The sequence below is a fragment of the Aythya fuligula genome, chromosome 5, assembly GCF_009819795.1.
Source record: "Aythya fuligula isolate bAytFul2 chromosome 5, bAytFul2.pri, whole genome shotgun sequence".
Classification (NCBI taxonomy): domain Eukaryota; kingdom Metazoa; phylum Chordata; class Aves; order Anseriformes; family Anatidae; genus Aythya; species Aythya fuligula.
In genome coordinates, this window is record NC_045563.1 from 48,141,123 (window position 1) to 48,164,409 (window position 23,287).

At 35.4% G+C, this 23,287-nt stretch overlaps 1 protein-coding gene across 1 annotated transcript in view; it reads right to left on the reverse strand.

Moving 5' to 3' along the window:
* The window catches only part of SHANK2 (SH3 and multiple ankyrin repeat domains 2), a 308,073-nt gene extending 287,437 nt beyond the window's left edge, over positions 1-20,636 (reverse strand). The window contains exons 1-8 of the mRNA XM_032187848.1: positions 20,433-20,636; positions 11,408-11,611; positions 9,708-9,779; positions 9,036-9,144; positions 8,608-8,759; positions 7,647-7,814; positions 5,376-5,492; positions 856-933 (exon numbers count right to left, since the gene is read on the reverse strand). Of these exons, the coding sequence (XP_032043739.1) occupies positions 856-933; positions 5,376-5,492; positions 7,647-7,814; positions 8,608-8,759; positions 9,036-9,144; positions 9,708-9,779; positions 11,408-11,611; positions 20,433-20,636 (1,104 nt within the window). The remainder of the gene's footprint in view (positions 1-855; positions 934-5,375; positions 5,493-7,646; positions 7,815-8,607; positions 8,760-9,035; positions 9,145-9,707; positions 9,780-11,407; positions 11,612-20,432) is intronic.
* Positions 20,637-23,287: the final 2,651 nt, after the last annotated feature.

Consider the following 23,287-nt stretch of genomic DNA (forward strand, 5'->3'; position numbering starts at 1 on the left):
TACAGAAATATTTGCCAGAGTTTTGTTAGGAGACAGAGGCATTTTCCAGGCATAAACTCTGAGAAGCCAACTCCAAGACCTACATGGACATAGCAAGTATTCGATCAATTTTATTTGTCAAAGCAAAAGAGAAAAGGTGTTTTATTTTGTGGGTTTGCTTGTCTGAGGTTTGTTTTTCTTTTTTTTTTTTTTAATTCTATGTTCCAATTAGGGAGCAGAATGTAACTGGAAAGATGCAAAGGTAAATCAGGATTTTTTTGTTAAAAGAGTATTTGTTTTGGGGAAACGTTCCCCTCATGTTTCATGACAGGACAGTTCGTTTTAGTAATACTGTGTAATCACTCTTCTAGAAGCACTATTTTCTGTAAATTGAAAAAAAAAATCTTTTTCTTAAAACATTGCAACTTTCATTCCTCTTTCTCACATGCCAGTTTGTATTACGAATGTTTCACTGAAATCCAGACTAATTAGGACTGCTTCAGAAATGAGGGCTTAAGGTTGTCAGATATACCTGGCAACCCTTTTGGACAACTTTCTTCCATCTGGATTTTTAATTAAGTAATATGAGCAAATGCTGAAAAAACATCTAGTGAATTTTGACTAATCCAAAGAAAGACTTTCCTTGTGGTGAAAGAGAAGACAACTTCAACCTTTATCACTGACTGCACTGCACTTAATCCAACCCTGTCCTTGAAACATTTCCCAGTTTTTTGGCATCACACCCAAGGAAGGAAGAATCGACAAAACCTAGTTCACATAGTACAGAAAAATAAGAGTGGTTTTTTTTTTTTTTTTTTTGGTAAATATTGTTGAGGGGCAGGAGGAAGGAAGGCTTTTTTTTTTTTTTTCCCTTACCTGAAACGGAGACTGGCTGTTGTAATTCTTAATCTCCTTATTTGCTCCCCGGAAGAGCAGCACCCTGGCACAACTCTCCTGAAAATGGTAAAAGGGTAAACTTAATAATGGTCCTAAACAGATGTTGAGGCTATGAGATGTTCTGCTGCTTTGAATATATTTTCTTAAATAAGAACAGCAATAGTCAAAAAATATATGTATTAGTCTGAGAAAATAAGTTATAAAGAAGTATTTAAATGCGTGACAGAGCTTTAGGTGTTTTGCAATGTGTTAGAGTTGAAACTACTTGCAAGTGTTAAAAAAAAAAAAAAAAAAAAAAAGTAAAGGAATGTGAGATGTAAACATCTTATTAAATTTTTAATAAATTGTACTGTGGAAATTCCATATTTAACAAAAAACAAGAATTTGCAGTAAATGCATTAGTTCTCAGTGAAATTTGACTCCCATATGTTTTTTGCCTATTTTGTAGGGAAAATAGCACACTGTTCAAGGTACGGTAAACAGTACTTGTGATGAATGATATCCTCCCCTACTGCTAAAAATTATATAAAGCAGTTTTACCGGTTGCGTGAACTTTCTCGGTTTATTGGTTTGTTTGTTTGATTGATTTGTTTTCTTTCTTTGCTTTCAGTTGTTTTGTTTTTGTTTTTGGTTTTTTTTGGTTGGTTGGTTGGTTTGAGTTTTTTGATTTTATTTTCTTGCTCATCCTCAATGCTAAACATTTAATGTATTTTGTTATTGTTGTTGTTTTGTGTACCTGGAACCGTACTGACCAATCTAACCTATTCTCTTTTCCCCCCAAATACTAACAGTTACAGTGCAAACCCAATAAACTTCTTTTAAGGAAAAGAGAAATGTATGGCTCAAGACCTTCTGAACTGAGGAAATCTGCAAATGAAATCCTCTAAGAACAATTGTTTTGGATTTACACAGAGTATCCTTAGTCTACACTGTTCTGAAGTATGAGTGACCTGTCAGAAATCCTCTGTGGTTCTGGAACACTTTTCAGAATTCTAGACTTTTTGGCAATCCATACATGTATATACTCTATTTCCTATATGTCATCTTCAGTGTTCATCTTAGGATATTATGCAAACCAGTTTGTTTTTGTTTTCTGATGATGAACATTTCTACTAATTTTATTGTGCTTTTCAGATTTTTTGCCATGTTATGTTATGGAGTTCTACCAAATGAAATATTTCAAAGTGCTACCTTTCATTTCTAACAGTGAATTTGCAGCCAGATAAAAGAGTATTACAGTTTAGCTGTTTTAGTGACAGAAATTGAGCTTATTTATTAGGTTTTATGTCATAAGCAAACATGTAGAAAGTATGACTAAAAATAATTTTCCTCATGTTTTCTAATTTATCACAGCAGATTCTCGATCTCCTCCATCACAAGATTGTCCTAAATACATCTGGGGCAGAGGTATCCTACCCTTTCACTAAGGTTCATTACTCCAAAAAGATGTTCTTTTGTTTCTTTTTGCTCCCACACTTCCTATTTTTGCATAACAGACTGAAACAATAAAATGAATCCTGTCTCAAGATAGGATATTAGTAATCATCTATCATCTATATTAGTAATCATCTCTCAGACAGTATTTTTTAAAGATATATAATATAGTCTCATTTGCTTGTACCAAAATCTGAACATTAGGTGAGTTCACTGTATCTCTAAACACAGAAAGACAAAGACCAATGCGTAAAATGTCAGTTTTCTAATTTTTCTGACTTCTATATTAGATATGCAAAAGAAGTAAATGTGCTGCAACCTAGAGGATGACCTCCAGGTTTAAATGAATAAATAAATATACAAATAATCTTTTCCAGGTTACTTTCCCAAGAATTTGTTTCAGACTGACTGCTAAATGATGCTAGGCTTACACACTCTATTATATTCCCACAGTGACCACTATTCCCCCAGGAATAACGTATTTTTTACATTCTTCACAATCTTCAATGCAGTTATATACAATGTAACAAAAAAAATGTAAATTGATTTATTTCTTAAATGGTTTTGATAAGAAAAGTTTTGTCAAAAGTGGACAGAGTTGTTTGACATAAAACAAATAAAATCTTGTTTTGGATGAAGTACAGATTTTCTTTCTTTGTTTCTTCTTCTTAAACAAACAAAAGCATTTCTGGCTTTGAAGTCTTTCTTCCTTTTGTCTCCTTCTCATATGTCTGGTGTTAAGGGGAACAAACCAAGGAGAATAAGCAGAAAAGCCAGAACCAAAAATGCTTCGGATTATCTTTTTTTTTCCCCCCCTTATTTCAAGGGAAATTCCATATTTAAGAGTTCGTTGTTTATAAGGTGCTTCCTACCAATGCCACAACTTCTGTTTGCAATTTGGACAAACTAATAACTTCTGATATTGAGAGCTTAGCATTGTTCATTCATTATATCATTTATGAATCGAATATGCAGTAGCCTTTTAGACATCATAAGACTGAAAAAGCATTTTTCAGAGATCTCTGGGCTTGTCAGCAGATAAGATTAAATTTGGTGTTTGAGTTCTAATTACCTGAGTTAATACTACAACAGTTTCCACATAGAATCCAGTCCTCAGACTGAAAGAAGGCACTCTACATCCGTGCATTTTTATTTGGAAAAAGCAGAGTATAAGACCTGTCTACACTTCATTGATCTACTGGATGGCCACAAAATAATAATAATAGTGATAATGATAATTAAATTAAAAAAAAAAAAAAACTTTAAAAGAACAAGAGAACAAGAAGTCATTTGATCAGCACTTAGCTGGTACTTAAGAAAACAAATCCTGAGAAAATTCCCTGGGGAAAGCTGAAAGAGAAAAATCCAATGGGTAATGACTCCATCTACAGGAATCAAGAGGCAAAAAGGATCTTGCCATCCTTCCCATCCTCTTCTTCTCGAAAAGGTAAACACAGTTCCTTCCACATTAGCTAATAACAACTTTCAATTAAGTTGAAAAAATCAACATGGGTTATGGTTGACAGCATAAAAGAAAAACTTCTATATTATTCCTGATTAAGGAAAACAAAATCAGGACACTGTAGCCACAAGCTGTAAAACTTCCAGTCAAAAAGCCCAATTTAAGGACTATGAAAACATTCATGATCTGTAGATAAAATTTCAATGAGATTCTCTGAATCTTCCACAGAATATTTCTTTCTATAAACATCAAGAGGAGAACACACCTTTACATGAAAAATACTGTCATTCAACAGGATTATTCTAATTTCCATATCATACAGCATAACATTTGCTACAAGTGTGTGATCTTGTAAATAACTATAGCCATGAAAACATTGCAATATAACGTGTTGTTGTTGTTGTTGTTTTAAAAAAAGAGAGATTAACTGGCATTTTTATGTTTATATATGGTCCAAACTTCAAAATTTTTACTATTAAAAAGTGAAATAAATGAAGTTTGAAAAAATATTTTTTAAATATTCACTTAACTGTGAAAATGCCTACAGTTACTTGTGTCTAATTCCTGATGGGAAGCATAAATGCAAAATTTTTGTTGAGAAAAAAGTGAATTTCAATCCTCTGCAAAATCCTCTAGGAATTTGTATGCCTACAGAAGAAACAAAACAAAACACACACACACACAAAAAAAAAAAAAAAAAAAAAAAAAAGCTTAAAAAAAAAAAAAAAAACTTAAGCTTAAAAAAAAAAAACAACTAAGCTTAACCCAGTTGTTCCAGGAACTTAACCTGTTGAAGACCACCAGCAGACAGGGAGCAACAAGCAATCCGCAGAGACGCTTACACACAGATATGTTGAATGCTTCAAACAATAAAGAGCATTAACAGGGAAATTTTGTATGACTGGACTCTTTTTGATTTGAAATCAATTATGGCACACACAACAAGTCAACTGTCAAATTATTCCCCAAATTCTATTTTTAAAACAGTCAAGTCTTCAATACTTGAAGAATCTGCTTTGAGAAGACTTTTGAAAAAGCTGAGATTGTAATTAATTAAGAAGCAGATGCTTTAACAGATGTTTCACTAGTTACAGTCACATCTCATGACTTGTATTTTCCTAATCCAATGTAACATTAAACGTGCTGTGTTTTAACATAGTTGTAAAACTTATTCCCTCCCTACCATCTCTGCAGAGAGAATATTACATGCTATCAAATCAAAATGATTCTGTTATTTGTAAATGGCTACACAAGTTGTAAATAGCAGAACATTAGACGTCTTTTGTATAATCTACAGATATATTTCTACAGTATTTTCCAAGTGTTTCTTATTTAATTCTAACTTAAATTTTAGCAAAACAGCAATAAGTTATTACCAGGAAACAAATATTTAGATACAACACTAAAAAACAGTCCAGTCATACATTGTGTTGTTTTCTTTTCCAATATGTATATTTATTTCAATAGGTATAATTTTGCTACCAACAATGAGCAGCCTTATTTGTAATCAGTGACTAAAATATTAATAAAGTTGTGTTTAATTATGTCCCTTCTAATTTCTAGGACCAATGTTTAAAAGTGGAGAACGTGTGTGCCCACTCACTTGGTTGTAAAGGGCACAGATGTGCAGCGCCGTATTTCCTGATGCGTTCTGCGCACACATGTCTGCGCCATAGAAGAGGAGGTGCTCCAGATGTTGGACATGTCCATACCGGCAAGCCTATGAAGAGATACATTAATATCTCTGTTATGATACAATCTGGCTGTATCAGGCAAGCATTCCATGCAAGCATTTTTTTTTTTCATTTTTAATCAGATAATATATTACTTAAATTTAGACCTAATTTTTAAAACCACCCCTGGACTGAATGGGAAGCCTACCAATCAGATCCGCATATCTGTCTATGAACTCAGATGCGTGCACTTCAGGCACAGCAAGTCTGTGCAAAAATTTAAGCATATGCTTAAGTACTTGGCGAACAGCAACGTAAATTATTAAGAAAATACAAAGATTGATATTTTTCTAATATATTCTTAGGCAGAATATATAAACAGAACTAATATTCCTAGCCAGTTAATCATGTTTAACAGTTGACAGAAAGTGATTTTTTTGTCCTGGAAAATCTTTGGAAAGTTGTCCACTAGATGGCACTGAAGATGATCGGATTTCCAAAGCTTGATTTTAAGGTGTGAACACAGTTTAGGGAAATCTGGTCAAAAGAATTGAAATAATAATTTTCAGATTATATGATGTCACCAGATGTACAGATTTTCCCCAAAAGAGGGAAAATCTTCAAATGTTACTTTCACTCACAAAGATAGAATGTTAAACCCTGAACAGTTGTAGATAAACCTGTACAGAAGGAAACTCCACTGAAATTTGAAATTTTCCTGATTTGCAAATAAGTTTGAGAAAAATCACATTCTTTCAATTCATAAGTCTCAATTACTTTACTCCTTTCTTCTCTGTAGCACACCAACTGAGCATCTCCCCAGTTCATAATACTTTTACCTTGACATCATCTCAGATCAGTATCACTCCTATAATATATGGATTCCTATTCCTATAATAATATGGAATTTAAACTGAAAGATACAGATATACAAAGCCATTCACCCTGTCTTAAGTACCTAATTACTACTGACTTCAGGGGGAATTATATCACCTCACCTTGCAATTTGGATCAGAAGTGTTAGTGTACTGCTCAACGCACAAATTAAATGTGACACATCTGGGATTGAACTGGATTTCCCAAATCCCAGACTAGTACCCTAACCACTACATCTTTTCTTTCTCTAAATTTAAATTGCAAGAGACAGAAAAACAAAACAAAACAAACAAACAAAAACAGAAAAACGGTGATTATTAATTTATTCATTTACAAGTTATATGCAAAAACTAATGGAAACATCATGGCAGATGATGTTAGAACAGGAATATTTTAAGGCAATAGAAAGCAAGCATCTGAAAATAAGCAAATTGGAGAAACAGAATCAAACCATAGCTGTGTTTCTGAGTGGGGGGGAGAATAGAGCAAATGCACAATGAGCCATAAATGATCATTTCAGTCCTATTTCTAAAAGTCAATCAACAGCTAGATATGAATGTGCAGGTGTCCAACTTTCTATTCTTCCTACAATAAGCTGGACTAAAACCAGGCCTTTCCCCCACTTTTTTCCTTGCTACAGTTGGGTTTAAACTTCTCTTCCTCTGGCAATCTGACAGCAATGCTTTATTCAGCTTACTGGGAGGCTCTGGAAGACAATTTACACAAGGGATATATATTTCCCCTAGGTATACATGCTAGGAAAGCTGTCCAAACCATTCAGACCATTTGTCAGGGCTCCCCATCATGGTCAATGGAGAGAGACTGGTATCTCCAAGAAAGAAGAAAGTATATCTGACAAACACACAAGAAGTATTACCAAGGAAATCAACATTTAGCAAGTAACAAAAAGATTGAGAAAGCCTTTTTTTTTTTTTTTTAAATAAAGTGCCACGAAAAGGCTGCTAAGCTTCAAACTTCCAAGATTCCGTTGACTAAATATGATTAGCACCCAGTTGCAGTAGCAATTTCTGCAGCAAAATCCACAGTAACCATAGGACTAAAAAGTTAAAAAATATTCTATTGGGACAGCTTACACTTCTAACTGACCATAGCAGAATGCAAAGCAATATGCAAACAGAAAAAGGAAATTTTCTGGAGAAAAATGGAAAAAAAAAATCCAGAAAATGGAGAAAAAATTCCATACTTGTATGTACAAGGACTAAACATATACAAATGGCATTCAAAACACTGTTTAACCATAAAATATACATGGTGCACATCTCCTGGTACTATTTGAACTCTAACCAAAAAATATTCTTATCTACCTGATGAATTTCTTGCCATCCGTTTTCATCTTTGCAGCTAACTGTAGCGTGTTCATGAAGTAGCAGTTCACAGCAGTAAGGATCCCCTCCCACAACAGCAGTGTGGTACAGAGGTGTCAGGCCACAGCTGTCTTTGTAGTTAGGAGATGCTCCAAGTTCTAAAAGAGTCTGAAAGCAACCACAACCTGTTAAAACTATCTTTTGGAGGGACTTGTATGTGAAAAGAGACTTTTCTACCTTTTTTGTAAAATAATTACAAGGTTGATATTTCCCATAATGTGTGTTTGTTGCTCACTTATTTACAAGCTGAAAGAATGGGCTGCAACACAGGGTAAGCTGAGGAAGGAATGACCCCAGAAGAATAAGGACCTCAAGGTGCCTACAGGGACAGCAAGGAAAGGGTGAGTGACAATGTCCTATTTCCATCTTTCCTTCAATTTCAGAACTGGCACTCTGAAAATGTCGCATTGACTTTGAAACACATTTACCTCTTCAGTTACAGGATGCTTTATCAAAAATGTCATGCAATTTCAATATCTGTCAAAAGGCAATAAGCAAATGCCATAAACATAAGATTTAATCTAGCATATCAAAGTGATATAAGAATACCTGTTAAAATATGAAAGAAAACAGAAAAGACTATGTTAAGATACAATGTGTAATCTGTATCACTGGCATTTACTTTCAGAGATAAGCAGCAATAATACTATTCCTATTTCCTCAAGCAGATATTTCCCAATCTATCAGTGAATGAAGTTGAATTTCACCACTACCCAAAAGTTAGAAGTAAAAAGGCCCCTTATTGAAAGCAAATCCTAAGATTTTAAAACCACTAGAAAGCACTGGAACAAATATGTATTAAAAGATCCATTGGGGACAATACAGTAATTAACTGAATGCATTTTCCTTTATGTATTTTTCTGGATAAAGTAAGGTGTAATTTGCTACTAAAAGCATTTACCTTGAGGGTTACTTGGTTCTTGGCTCTGGCTGCTTTGTGTAGAGCTGTCATTCCATCTTTGGCTCTGAAGTCTAAATGTGCTCCTCCATTTTTGAGAGCTTTTATCACTTCTACTGTATTGTCAAGCTGAACTGCCAAAGTTAGTGGTGTTTCTGAAGAATAGAATAGTATACACATGAAAAAAGATGACCAAGTTTACAAAATAAAGAACATCTGCTTTACAAACTTTAAAAATGTGAAGTTAAAAGTACTAATTAAAGAAAATCATAAATTATCAATTTCCTTCTTTGGACAGCAAAACCATACAGATTCCATTAGCCTAGAATTATGAAGGCAACAGAAAGAATGCATGAGATTTAACCTGTTAATCAGTTTAGGCTGAGCAACCCCATGGTACTACGCTATGCTGCTACTTTTATTGTTCTGACCTCCACTTTCTAGGTCATGATAGTTGGGGTCCAGTCCTCGGTCCAACATTTTTGTGATTTTTTCCACTGAGAGGTGGTGAACATGATCCATAAATTTTCTCAAATTAGCCTGAAACAAAGCGTGACAAATTAATCATCCTCTGATTGTAAAAGGAAAGTTTTGACTAAAAGTGAAATATTCTCTCACTATATATCCATTGATACCATGGAACAAATTCACATTCCTGGAGAACCCAACTTTATGCTGTGAGCATACACCACACAGTTTGTAAAGTTTAGAAGTCAAACACAATGAGAGGATTCTGTTGTTCATAGTTTTAAGGAACAAGTGAATGAAAGATTCTTTAAGCAGGAAATTAGGATAACATAAGGTGATCATTATTATTCTGACCTGAAAATGAGTCTAAAGACATAGATCAGCATTTCTGCAGCATGCTAAAAGCATGTTGTATTTACGTAATACGATTCATTCGATACTACTTGTACACCTACATGAGAGTTTTCTATAAGCAAAAATCCCATATCACAATTCACACATCTCTGTTGGCACTACAAACACATACTACTTGTTGTTTGGTAATTGGACCAGGTGGTAATGAACTTCTACAGTTTCTCAGACACATTACTTTTCTAAGAACACAATTGTTTGCTTCCCCAGTAAACTGGGCATACCTTTGTGTGAAGCTTGGCCAGTTGTTTTTCATCAAGATTGAACTGTTTGTATACTCTTTTCTTGTATCGAAACTGAGAGGAAACAAGCAAACAAAAATTTAAAATATCCCATTTTGCTTAAAAAATAATAACAAGAATATTTCTGACCTTACCAGGAAGTATTCATGATGATGTAGATTTTGGAAAATTAAAAAAAAAAAATAAAGGCTTAGTATTTCATTTTGAATATTCACCAATAATCAGCCCAATAATCAGCTTAACTTAGTGTCATTATGGCCATACAGTTCATGTACAGAAAATTACTATCTTGTATAAATATGCTGAAATAAGTGGAGTTACATGGGAAATACGATCAGCCTCTAGAATCTACGTAAATAAGCAAGAATTACAGTGAAAAAAGCTTTCTCCCTAAAGGCATCTGTGCATTTCATTTATAGCCTCAGATAGAAAGAAGACCTGGGAAGGCATGTTAAATAACAAAATACATATTTCAAAATAGCAGCATAACACTTCTGAAACTTAAATTAAAGAAAAAGATTCCTGAAAAATCCCTTAAACAGCATAGGCAGCACTTACACATGGGAAGAGTTTTCCTGATGCTTAACAGAACTGGTCCTGTGAATTAGGTTCATAGGATTGTCTCTTTTGACTGAAACTCAATCACTGTGAGCAGTTTGATGCCCTTTGGCTAGAGTAGACAGATCTACAGCCAAAATCATGTTTACATAATTATAATTTCCTATTATTTCATCATACTACATACATTTCAAAGAATGCAGCACATTTGTTGGGCAAGGAGACTATATGGTAGGTGGCTGTAATAACAGCTTTTAAAAAAGATCACTTTTAACCCATTTATTGCAATCCTTTAGCTGTTGCTAGAAGAATTTTGTAGAGTTAACACTCATGAAACAGAACACTAAAAAATATGACAGATAAAATAATGCAGTTATTTATTTTGCTTATGGCTATAATATGAATATAATTGATTGGCTCTCAGAAATAAACTGCTGGAAAAGCCAGGACTCAAAACTCTCTCTGGACCCTGGTTCTTCTTTCTAGTAGTGGGGTGTCTGTTAATTACAGATTACTACTGGGTGATGTACCACCATACAAGCAATATCAAAATTAATTAAATGCCAGTTCTGTGCCCAGCTTCCTGCTGTACAGTGTGATCTGGCTCTGCTCTCTGCTTGCCCAGTGCCATAGTAGCTCTGCCCTGTTTAACCCCCAGCAGTGCAGCCCCTGCATGAGCAATGGAGAGGAGAACAGGTGACTGCTTCACACAAACTCACTCTCCTCAGGCTTCATTGAGACAAAAATACCCTCCTTTGGCAGGAGACAAAGGGTTATTATTCAGCAACTGCTACTCTACTATGGTAAACCTAATCACGGATCCAAAAGGTTAATCCAGTACCTTACATTTCTTTTTTAAATCAGACTAAGATATGTCCACTGTGTTCTCAGCAGAGGAAAACCTCAAAATCAAGTTTTCTGAAGGGTTTGATTCTGTGCAGATTTCTGGGCATAATACGTGGAATAACTCCACCAAACAGGCAAACACCAGCACTTCTAGGAGCAAGGGTTCAAGTTCAGACTTGCTGATCACTGTTTCTAAACACAATTCTACTGCATGCAGAAACCTCAATTACAGTTTACAGTATCAAAAGAATACAATGGTTTTTGATATAAAGAAATACCTCTAGGGAAGGAACTCCTTTATTCACTGGCTGTGGGTATTCCCTAAGAAGTCGTTCCTCATCCAAAAACTTCCCATCCCTACCATTGCTTGCAGGCTGGAACAGTCCATAATTCAGGACATCTTTCAAACTCTGATTCAAAGTGCACAGAATTCGTTGTTTTGCAACCCACACTGAAGCTTCTGGGTTAAATCTAATGCATTTCTGCAAAGAGAAATGATAAGAAGTGATAAATCTAAATAATGAGAAAACATTCAAACACTATCTTATATTCTAAAATTCACAAGTGTTGTATATATATAAAATAAATTTATACAGGCCATGACAAAGCATACATCAACAGGATTATATTGCAGACGCTCCTCCCTCTGTAACAGCTAATCTAATGTACAAGCATTGTGAAAACCCAGGACATTTCATGTCCCACCACAAAGATCAGAGACCACTTCCTTTTTCAGAGAAAGGATGCCTTTAAGGCAAACGTGTAGGAAAAGCCAAGTGTAAGAAGGGATGTTACAAGATATTTAACCATCCACTTGATCCTAACTTGATGTTCTGATGATCAGTCTGATATGCAAGAGTTTCACACACACACATACACACAGAGGGAAAAAAAAAAAAATAAAAAAGTATTCAGGCTAGAAATCTAATTTGTTTTAAGCTATGTTTATCTTGGGGCAAGCTTATGAGAGGATCTATCTGATGTGAGGCAGCAGAGGAGTTGAAAACCTCAAAAGAGCCTTTTCAGTTCTCTGATACTCACCAAGTTGGAATTCAGGAATTTAAGAAGTTAAGAAATTTCACAGAATCAAGAATATCCTGAGTTGGAAAGGACCCACAAGGATTATCTATTCCAACTGCTGGATTTAATAACTGCTGCCAATTTACTTTATTTGCTTCCAAATTCATTGCAATGTGTTACAGAGATGTTTTGACCTAGGAAATAGCAGATAGCTTTAATAATTTATGGTCTTATATATAAAAATGTAATCAAGTGAGATAATAGATTTTGTCATGAATCTTTTTGTCATGAATTTTTTGTCATGAATTTTTGTGTCTAGGAAACATTTTTTGTTCTGGGGTGAAGCACCGGGGTGTGCTGAACCACCTTGGATCCCCTCTGCACGTTTTGCAAAAAGGAGTTGTAAAAAAGGAAACACAAGAACAGAAAAGCAGAGACTTGGGCACCAGACTGTCTTCTTATGCCTCCACAACAGGGGCACACGTATAATACCAGTATTTCTCTCTAAATCTCAAAGCCCTTATTCAGACATGAAGCTAGTGGAAAAATTGAAAAAGGACCTAGAAAACAACAACAAAAACTTGTTGTACTGACAATATCTAAGCTAGCAAACTTATTTCATATAAAGAAATATCATTTTGTGTCAAACTCTGTAGTCAAGCTTCCCAGCTATGCAAGCAAAGGGATGCCAAAGAAAATTCCAGTTTAGGTGATAAAAATCCATAATTCTGTTTAACAGGTAAGGAAGAATTTGCAGAGGGTATTCTATCTGTAAATATCTTGTACGTGTGGTACCTTCTTTCACAATGTACTACCTGCTTCAGTGATGTGGTATGTTGTCTTCTCAATTTGCAGTCAGAAAAGTTACAATCTGCATTTTAAGATCCCTTACGTAAAAAAAAAATAATAAATTAAAAATAATAAAAATATTAGGCAGACTTTCCCATCAAGTTTCCCATGTAGAGTCATTCCTCAGATTCTGTCATATCTGTATTTAGGGACAGAAAGCAGCTTCTTAAATATTCTATAGAATATTTTAGACTGCAGAAGACTGACAAAATTCTGCCCTTGTTTTCATACTTAAAATGCCAGAAACTTTCCTACCTTTGACAAAATAAATAAATGGACAGCCAAACATACCACTGTCCTCCATACTTTATCTCACAAAATATTCTTTTAAAATCTTACTTTCTCATTGCTAATGAAAAGCTACCCCTTTAATATAGCCATCTTGGTACACACAAATGCATACTTTGATTATTTGATTGGTTTAACACTACTAAACAGCTCAAATTTGGGCACAATACAGAAAGCAATAAGCCCTTGCCCAAAGAGTTTGTGATCTTTATTTTTTTTTTTTTTTTAACAATTAGTCTGTTAAATCTGTGATATGATTAATTTTACAGCCTAATCTGATCAAAATGCCCTTCTTGTACTTGCAAGTAGAGATGGAAAGCTGCAATAGAGACATGATAGCTTGTGTCTCAGCACTCAAAGTTACTGAAATTACTATCAACTTTGCCATAGGCTTTGAGCTCCTCACTTGGGCTGTAGGACCTGATTTTGGCAAGATTAAAGTACCAATACTTATTGAAAATTATGCTTGTAAAGAATTTCCATAGAATGGAAACATCAGCCAAGGAGACATACACAGCCAAAAAGGATTTAAGATTATCATAAGTTGGACTAAAAAAAAACAAAACAAGGGGAAAAAGAAAAAAAAAAAAAAAAAAAAAAGCCCTCTGAATCTTGCTAAACAATCTTCTTTGGGTTACAAGATCTGAAGTCAGGGAATTAGGAGCTACCACAAGTGGAAGCAGACAGAGCTATGGGATGCCAACAGCAGAGTGCCTGCAGCCATGTACAGCAGCAGCTCACCTGATGAAGGCTTTATGCAGAGGGGAATAGACAAAACAGATCGGAGGGGTGCCAGACCACACACAGCAGAAAGCATTTTACAGCACATCAAACCTTCATAAGACTCACACCTAAGTAATCTGCACATAATGAACTGTGCAAACGCAGCCACCAAAGGTATGTTCATAAGAGGAGAGGATTCTTTGCCTTTATCACATAAACAGCTAATCAGCACTGGACTAGGAATGAGCCCAAAATCCATACAGAAAACTACTATCAATAATAATGCATCAACATGCACTGTCAATAACAGGATACCATGAAATCTGATGTCAGCAAACTGGGATTTACTGCCTGCTTGAGGAAATCTAGCAGTTTAGCAGGCAGGCTGAGGAATGTTTACCATCCACTGTACTGAAACATATTGTTGGTTCTTCCAGTTTTAGGTAAAAACAAGCTATAGTTCAAAAGAACAGAAAGCCTCAAAAAGTACCAGGCAGGCACTAAGACTTTGGATTACTTTTCTCTTGCATCCACCTGTTTAAAGAAAGGAGAATTTAAAGAGCCTAGTACCAAAGTTTAATTTCATGGCAGAAGTCAAACTCAACTTGTGTTCCGACCAGCTTCCAGGTCATTCTGGGGTAACAGTTCCTGGCAGCCTATCTGACATAAATCTACAGAGTCTGGGATACTGCCTTCTTTCTTCAGATTCATTTGTTTGGCAGAGCAGCAAAACATGAGGCTCTGGGAGAGACTGCCCTCTTGTTGAGCACAACTTCGTAACTGTGGTGACCACGAGAAAGTAAGACGGCAGCTAAATCAAAAAAAGCCAGACAAATTTTTCTAGCAGGATACTTTCAATAACTTTTTAATAACAAAAAATAAAATAAAACATAAAAACAAACAACAATAATAAAAACAGAAAATGGGGACAAGTTTTGTGGCAAAGAACTACAGAAATACATAAACAGATATTTTGATACGAAAGATGTGGGATATATTCATGCCAACTTTTTGTTGCATCCCAAGACCAGAATGCTGACTACATAAAATTACAACAGACCTATTCAAAGGGAAAAGGAAAGGGGAAAGGGAAGGGAACAGGGAAAAGGGGGAAAAGGGAAAGAGCCCTGAGTGACTCAAAAACCCTGTCAAAATCACACTGGGCCACTAGAAATCCTAGTCTAGCAGCAAGTCAGCATGGCAGCATCAGCTGATGAAATGTGAGATCTGCATTTGTAACATTAAAGCTCTTCGGATCATGAGAGACATGGTCAATTATAGTCTTATACATCTACATGCTGGTAAGAGGAAGTCGCAAGTGTAACAGCAGAACAGGGAACAAGGGAATCATATAGCTCACCCATGCCAGCTAAAGGGAAGCTATTAATTCAACGGGAATAATGTTCATGATACAGAATCTCTGAGGAATAACATTTATCCCTTCAAAGTCGATCAACCAACACTTCTTTATCATCAGACTCATGTGGATGTCAATCACACAGAACTGCGCTGCGACAGAGGAACACTGACAAAAGGTTTGTACAGCTGCCTCCAAAATGTGATTGTCAGATTATCAAAATACAAGTTATTCCTTTGGATAGAAGACATCAAGATTAAAGATGCGACAAACAAAAAGTGGAAAATGCAAATGAGAGCTGGATATAATAAAAAAAAAAAAAAAAAAAAGAAAAGAAAAATAGAAAAGGAAAAAAAAAAAAAGACACCCTCATATTAATTTACGCCTAGTATTCAACTTAATTCCTTGACACACTGCATTTCTTCCTCAAAATGAATTCAGAAAGCACAGAATTCATGAGGTGAAAGGTCATTGAGAAAAAAACCTGACCACATTGCCACAGGTGGCAGATCACCTGCTGTCAGGGCATAAGTATAGATCTTGGCAGCTCCCACAGTGTTTCCATCATCAAAACAAAAACAAACAAAAAAGGAATGTCTGCTATAAACAGAAAATAACAATAAGCAATCATTCACAAAATGGGGTACAGAATATCCGTGAAAGTTGCAAAAGAAACCCTGCAATGGATCTGAGGCAGTGGACAGCAGAAACATAGGAAACAAAAAAGGTTCTTAAGAAGGATAAAAAAAAAAAAAAAGTGTCTCAAGCTGCAGACATGACAATTGTGTTCCTACCTTCATAAAATAAAAGTTAAACAAACTAAACAAGTGCTTTATCCAGGAAATAAAAGTACTGAAGGGAAGATTCTTAATAAATACTGAAAAAAGTAATGTATAAGGAAGGATACAAATGTATAAAAAGCAATGCAGAATAGGAAAACCAAAAAGCAGTTACAACTTAAGGTGTTGCTGTACCAAGCTGCCACTTACCAAACAACGTTTTGTGAGAAAATTCCAATATTTAAAAAAAAAAAAAAAAGAAATGAAAATGGGGAGGGGGAAGTTTTGCTTATTACTGAAGTGGAACAGCAAAACAGATGGGCAGAAAGCATTTCAAAGAAGTTCTCAACAGACCCAATCCCTTCTCAACATCAGAAATTAATAAAACATTTGATTCTGAGCATTCTGATTTTAAACATAACCCAGAGGGAGCACATAAGCATAGGATAAAACAGAAGAGCAGAACAACCACCATATGTTGATAGCAAAACAATAAAAACATTCCTAAAAACAACTGGCTGACAGATCTCTTCTTTAAGTCAGGGATAAAGAGCAATTCTGAACACAAAACATTTGACATCACTGGTAGAGCACCATGTAGAGCTTTTCTTGACAAGAGCAACTGGAGAAGAACCAGACTGCTTCCAGTTAGAGGCAAAACCTCTCACAACGTGTAAGCATGGGCTCATAGAGGAAATGGATACAAGACATCCTCAATTCCGATAAGATCCAGGGAGAGGTCAGATATGCCATCTATCATACAAGAAAACACAGGAGGTCGCTAGTTTTCCATGTCCAACAGTCATTCAATGGCATATGCGGATACGGCTGCCTTTGGGCATGAGGTAGGTAGTTGGGATAGTTTCAAGCCCAGGTGAAGTATTCGATCCTATCCATCCAAATCCTTGCACTAATGGAGAGGCCACTCTGGCCAGGAGAGGAGGAACACCCAGTTACCATGATTCCCATCATAACAGCAAGAAGTAGGGGTCACTGTGAAGCCATCCGGGGCCCTCTGTGCTGGATGCACTACAAATAAGCTACTGCTCAAAAGATTACACCTGTGTCTTGTTCCATAACGGGGCTATTAAAGCTGAGGCTCCTGGTTTATTAAATCAGGAAATTAAATGCTGTGTGATGCAGCTTCTTTGCTCACTCTCCTAAGCACATATGTTTGTGAATACGGAGGGCTTTTTATGTGCTCTATTCCCTCAGTCATTTTGGTGAATCAGGAAATCTTTTAATCACTCATTTAAACATTCTCCTTGCTCCTGTGCTAAGGATGACACTTAGTTGAATACAGATGATGAACAAAAGAAGAAAAAAATATTCTTTCTACAAAGTATTGTTTCAACACATTGTATTACCATCTGAATTGAAAAGGAGACAAAAAGAGAATTGATGAAATAACTGAAAAATAAGTCTTCATAAGAGCTTGTTGAGGTTTTAAATATCTTTAAAGTTTCAGATTAGAATAAGAGGGCAGTAAGATAAATTTCCTACAATGGGTGATAATTTATAGCTTTCTATAGCAGAACATCCTACTTATTATGCTTGGTGATTATCTTATATTTGCAATGAATTAAAGGTGATTTACACCACCATCACTGCAGAGGAGCAAACTTTTATCCCTAGTGAGTTCAGCTAGGGATTTAAACCCGCCAAGTGAGTTCAACTTTATCTAAAGCCCTCTACTTACCTTCCTTTAAAAGAATACATTCTCGGTGAGACTTCTAAAAACTAATAAAGAATGAAAATATAAAACTAAATAATGCAATTTCATGCTCCTTTGATTAAACAGCATAATTTCAAATAACTTTTATAGTAAATTAATTGTGATTACACAGCAAATGGGGTGCATGTTGGGTTTGGCTTGTGTTATAACACAGCTCACAAACTTATCTTTACTGAGCTGTGCTACACTGCATTTAAGCTACTCATTTGTAAAACTAAATCCAGATTTCACTTTTTTGAACAAGAGCTTGTGGGCTGATAAATCAGACATAGATCATCTGCTACAGGATTATTTAAAACAACTGAGTTACTTTTCATTAATACTTTACTGAAAATCGAAAAACACACACACACACAAAAAATAATTTCATTTCCTGCACAAAATGCATTTAAACAAAAATTATTGTTTCAACAGCGTCAATAAGTAAATGATTATTGGTCTAAGAAACAGAATAATGAAATGAGAGGACTTCAGGAGGCTAACATCTCTTTGATTTTAACAGCAGAGAGAAGTCAGCAAGTAAAGCTGATCTTTTTGTTTATACTGGATCTATTCATTGAGCACTGATCATAGATAGAGCAGACCGCTAGGATCATTGACAGAGTGCTTCATTACAGGGAAAATCTTTTTAAAATTTAAGATGCACAATAATGGATTTCAATATTTCAATCAACACTGAAATGAAAGATCCAAGGTAATGACTGCTTCAGCCAAGATTTAATAAGGATGCCATGGGTGGTTCCCAGCAACCACAGTGCTGCTCTTCCCTCAAAAGCCTTCCTGTCAGCTTAGGTCCCACACCACCTTTTCTTCACAGATTTTAATCTCGTACAATTTCAACTATTAGAGTGGAACTGTAATTTCAGCAGAAACAGGTTCAAACCTTAAGTAAAAAATAAAAAACTAAATGCAAGAATTGAAGAGGCAATGTTCCCAACTCCAGCACAGGTTTTTCTCAATTTCAGCAGCACTGTGGGGGTTGAGATTTAAAAAGGGAGCTCTACAATCAGACCTAAGGCCACACTGTCAAAACATCTCTTTCCTGTCAGCCTGTAGACAGGTCATCTCTATCATTCCAAAAATGAACTTAATTAAAAAGAAAGAAGTAATTTCGTGTTAGATAAATCTTCAGTGGCAGCACAGAATGATGTAGATCTTAAATGTCAGCATGGAGTAATGTATGTAACAGACATCCATGAAAAGGATGTGGTTTTTATAGGCATCTTTGAAATAATAATAATAATAAAAAAAAAGTCTGATGTCTACCATGAACTGAAAATCCAAACAGCATTCAGGAAGGCCCAGGATAATTTAGATAATCAATCACAGACTTAGACAAGTTGTGGTTCTAGAGGGAATTAGCAACTCCCAAGACCTGCTCTAGGATGCAATTTCTATTCCATTTGTAGCATTTCTGGAGGACAATGATTCTTTTACTTCAAAAATAACAACAGCAAACTTTTCCAGATTTATTTTCCTAACTTTCCATGTCCTGAACCTCACATATTCTACCATAAATGAAACACAACTTAGTAGTTTGTTGCCAGAAAGAGCAAGGAATTTGGACTGTAGATTTTTAATATCTAAGGAATGCCCACAATATATTTTTTGATAGAAATATCATTTTTATCATCAAATTAATCATATAATTTTAAACAAATTGAAATTCTGCTTAATGTCTCTTTTGGTAAGATTTAAGAGATTAAATCTTTTATTGAAAATTCTATTTTCATCCAATAGACTAAGGGATGTGGGACATAGTCATAGGTTTAGGACATTTGCAAGTTAACTTTACTGACTCCTCTTGGAAAATTCAAAAAAGGTTCATTTTACCATTTTTGTTATGTATCCAATATAAGTGGTGAAGAGGTGAGAAAGAATAAAATAGTAATTTAATGTCACTGTAAAACCTTCCTCCAAGTTTCCTAATTTCTCTAGGTGAAAGGCTGAGAAACAGCACTGCGCAATAAAGGCGTAACAGCATAGGAGGAAGGGAAGATTTATTTTGGTGTCTCTTTCCTTATCTTTATGCTCTGAATGTCTTCAGCTTTTTAAAAAGGCTATTTTTTCATGAGAAGACAACAAAAAGGTGGCTAGAGAGAGATCAATGACCTCCTGCCAAACCCCAATTTAGTGTAATCACAAACTATCTCACAAACAGAAAAACAAGAAGACAGTGGGGTTACCTATACGTGAGGTTTTTCTAGAGGTGATGTGATTTTTGGTTTCAACCATCATCTTCTGGTAAGATTTTTAGATCAAAATTCTCCTTACTCTACTCAGTCATGCAAAAAAGGGTTTAACTTTATGGTCATGGCTTTCATCAAGTTAATATGCTAAATACACTCCCTTGCTTGGGACGGTCCCTTATTTTAGGCAATCCATTGGACATACCACCACTGTAAGAAAATTAGATGTGAAAGAAAACAGGACATAAATTTTGATTGATCTATTATAAAATACAAGAAAATAAAACAGATCTACTCTGGACTGAAACCAGCAAAGTAAATAATTTTAAAACTTTTTAAAAATGGTCATGTAAAATCCCTTACTGTTTGCTGTAGATCAGGTATTATAATTCGAATCACTAGAGTGTTGCTCTGACTGTCATCCATTCTGCTGCTTGGCTTTTCTGCGGTTGCTCTAATTGTGTCATAAATAGTTTCTTCTTTGGAGCTGTCTGATTCAGATTCAACAGAATAGTCGGAAAAGCTTTGTGCCATTTCATCTTCGCTTGATGTTGGGCTACGAGGCATGTTCAAGCTTTTTACCCTGCCAATACAAAGCAGAAAGAGAAAAAAGCATATATAGATAAAGTCTTAAAAACAAATCAGCTGCAAGGTTTGTTTGTTTTCCTAGAAGTAATACACGTTTCAGCAGTGAAGTCATAGGTTTCATCTTCCTTTTATTTCCTCCTGTAATTTATAGGGGTAGGCACAGTGCAATGGAAATAAATCTAGCTACTGGTTTACTACTAAAGAGGAAAAGGGGTAGGAGAAAGAGAAAAGAGACATGAAAGAGAAAATGACCTTTCTTCCAGGCACTCTCAGCTTTCCAAAAGATCCAGAGGACCCCTGCACCATCACCAAGTTCTCTGTTAAACAGAAGTGTTGTAAACTGTAATTCCAGAGACAGGTCAGCTAGACCTGACCTCAAAGCGTATTTCTCCCAGTGTAACAAGACATTTCAAGAAATTAATATAGCTGCTAAACTAACATCATCGAGACATAACTAGAATTGAGAAACTGTACAGGTTTCAATAAAAGAAACAGAAGATTTTATTATTATTATTATTATTATTTTATCTCTTCAATAAAAGATAGTATTTGCAAATAGCAGAATCAACCAAAAATGAAATCCTATAGGGAGCTAGACAGATACAGATTCTTCTTTGTGGTCTCTGGCTTGTATAACACCCTTTATCATCTACACTACCAAAATCTTTCTATTATACACATTTAAATAGAGAGTTTAGTAATACCTTTTAATCTGTGATATAGATTAGGCTAAAATAAGGATATTTGCATTCAGATGTAAATTGCATCACCTAAGAGTTCAAAGTATGAACAGCAAAAAATTGTCCTTCTGGGGTTTTTGTCCCACAAACTCAAAGCTTCTCCTGGAAATGAAAATTATTACTCTGTGGAACAATGAGGGAAAATTTATACTGGAAAGAAATGGAAAGATCATCATAAACTTTGCAGTGCTTGGCAAGCACATACTTTTTTAGTTTTCAGAGGCAAGAAAAATGTAAACATTATTTTTCACATTTTCCATAAGAAACTTTCCAATAGAACTTCTCTGCTTCTTAATAAAGAAAAATTCCACAGTTAAAAGAAAAAATACCAACCAGTTCCACTGTTGGCCCCCATTAAAGTGACATTAAAGCAAAACACAGAAAAGAAAACTGACTTTGCCAAGGTCACTCACATGCCAGGTCATTGTACCAAGATCTCCAAACGTATGCTTTGTACAATGGTCTCACAGTGAGATCCCCAAAAGTAAATAGAGTCAAACAGCAGCAGGGACTAGGAGAACACTTCGTACCACTGTGTCTCACTGTTCAGTTTGAGTCAACTAAATATCATAACCATGTTACTCATTCCTCTTCAATGACCGGTCATTTATGCTGATATGCTTACAAAGCAGGCATAAAAGACAACTTCTAATTCAGCAAATTCTAATTTTAAGGTGTCCCTATGCCAGTGCCTGCACCAGAGCACAGGCAGTGGCAAGGCAGGCCTCGAGTTTGAGGTCAAAGTCAAGCATTTCCAAAGCACATCACATACCCACATCATCAAGTAGTATTGTTATTTCTGGTGAAGGACAATTCCAGTATTATTACCCTCAGCTGTAATTACTAATGAAGACAAAAACAATGCATTCAAAAATCTGAAAGCATGCCAGTACACAGCAGCTTCATGCAAGGCTCTATTTACAAAAGAAAACTCTTGAGGGAATATTTCATCATCTTACTGCTTCACTGAACTGTAGATTAATGCTGCTCTCCAAAGCACCTTAAGTCAATAAACAGCCTAAACATCTCAATGGCTTCCTTATTTATCTGCCAATGCTGAATCACATGAAACCAAAATATAGTAGGTTGATACACAGTATTTTAAGAGCATAAGACATATAGGCCAGTGAGCGCAAGAAAAAAGACACAAAGAACATCACGCAGCTTGTCTCTCCCTAAAGCCATCTGAGAGCATAATATATTCCAGGGCAATGGCTTCAACAACTCTAACAGAGAGCAGTAAACTGCAATTATACAGCATAGAAATAGAGAGCTGAATTTGGAAAAAAATAAAAATAAAATTTAAAAAAATCCCAAAGCTTTGGCAAGTGGATTTTCATGCAAGAACTACACGGAAATATCTCATGTTGTAATAACAAAGGGAAATTACCAGCTGAAGAACCATCTCCCATATACCATGCACTTAAGTTGAATAGAACTTGGAAAAGTATCAGCAATGTGTAAGGCACCTAATTTTCTACAATATAGACCAAAAAAATGCACAAGTAACCACAGAAAGGATAATGAAAGACTATACACAACAGCAAAAAGAGCAGAATTTATGCCTCACCAGCACTACCAAGAAACAGATCATTTAAATGCTTTTTTTAAACAAGACGATCTGACCACTGGAGACACTAAACCAGTGTGCAGGGCAGATCCTTCCAGGGTGCAGAGATCAAACATCCCTCTCTTAAATCTCAGTCTACACACACGCACACCTTAGGCAACTTGGTTGTTTGGCTCTTAATTTGCACGGAAACAGAATATGCTGTCATTTGTTAACCAGAGATGCTCACTACTACTGCTCCCACAGGGAGCATGTTATCTTTTAGGAGCTGTTTCAGGTTTTTCCCAGCGATATATCAAAGACTTTCCCACAACCAAAAC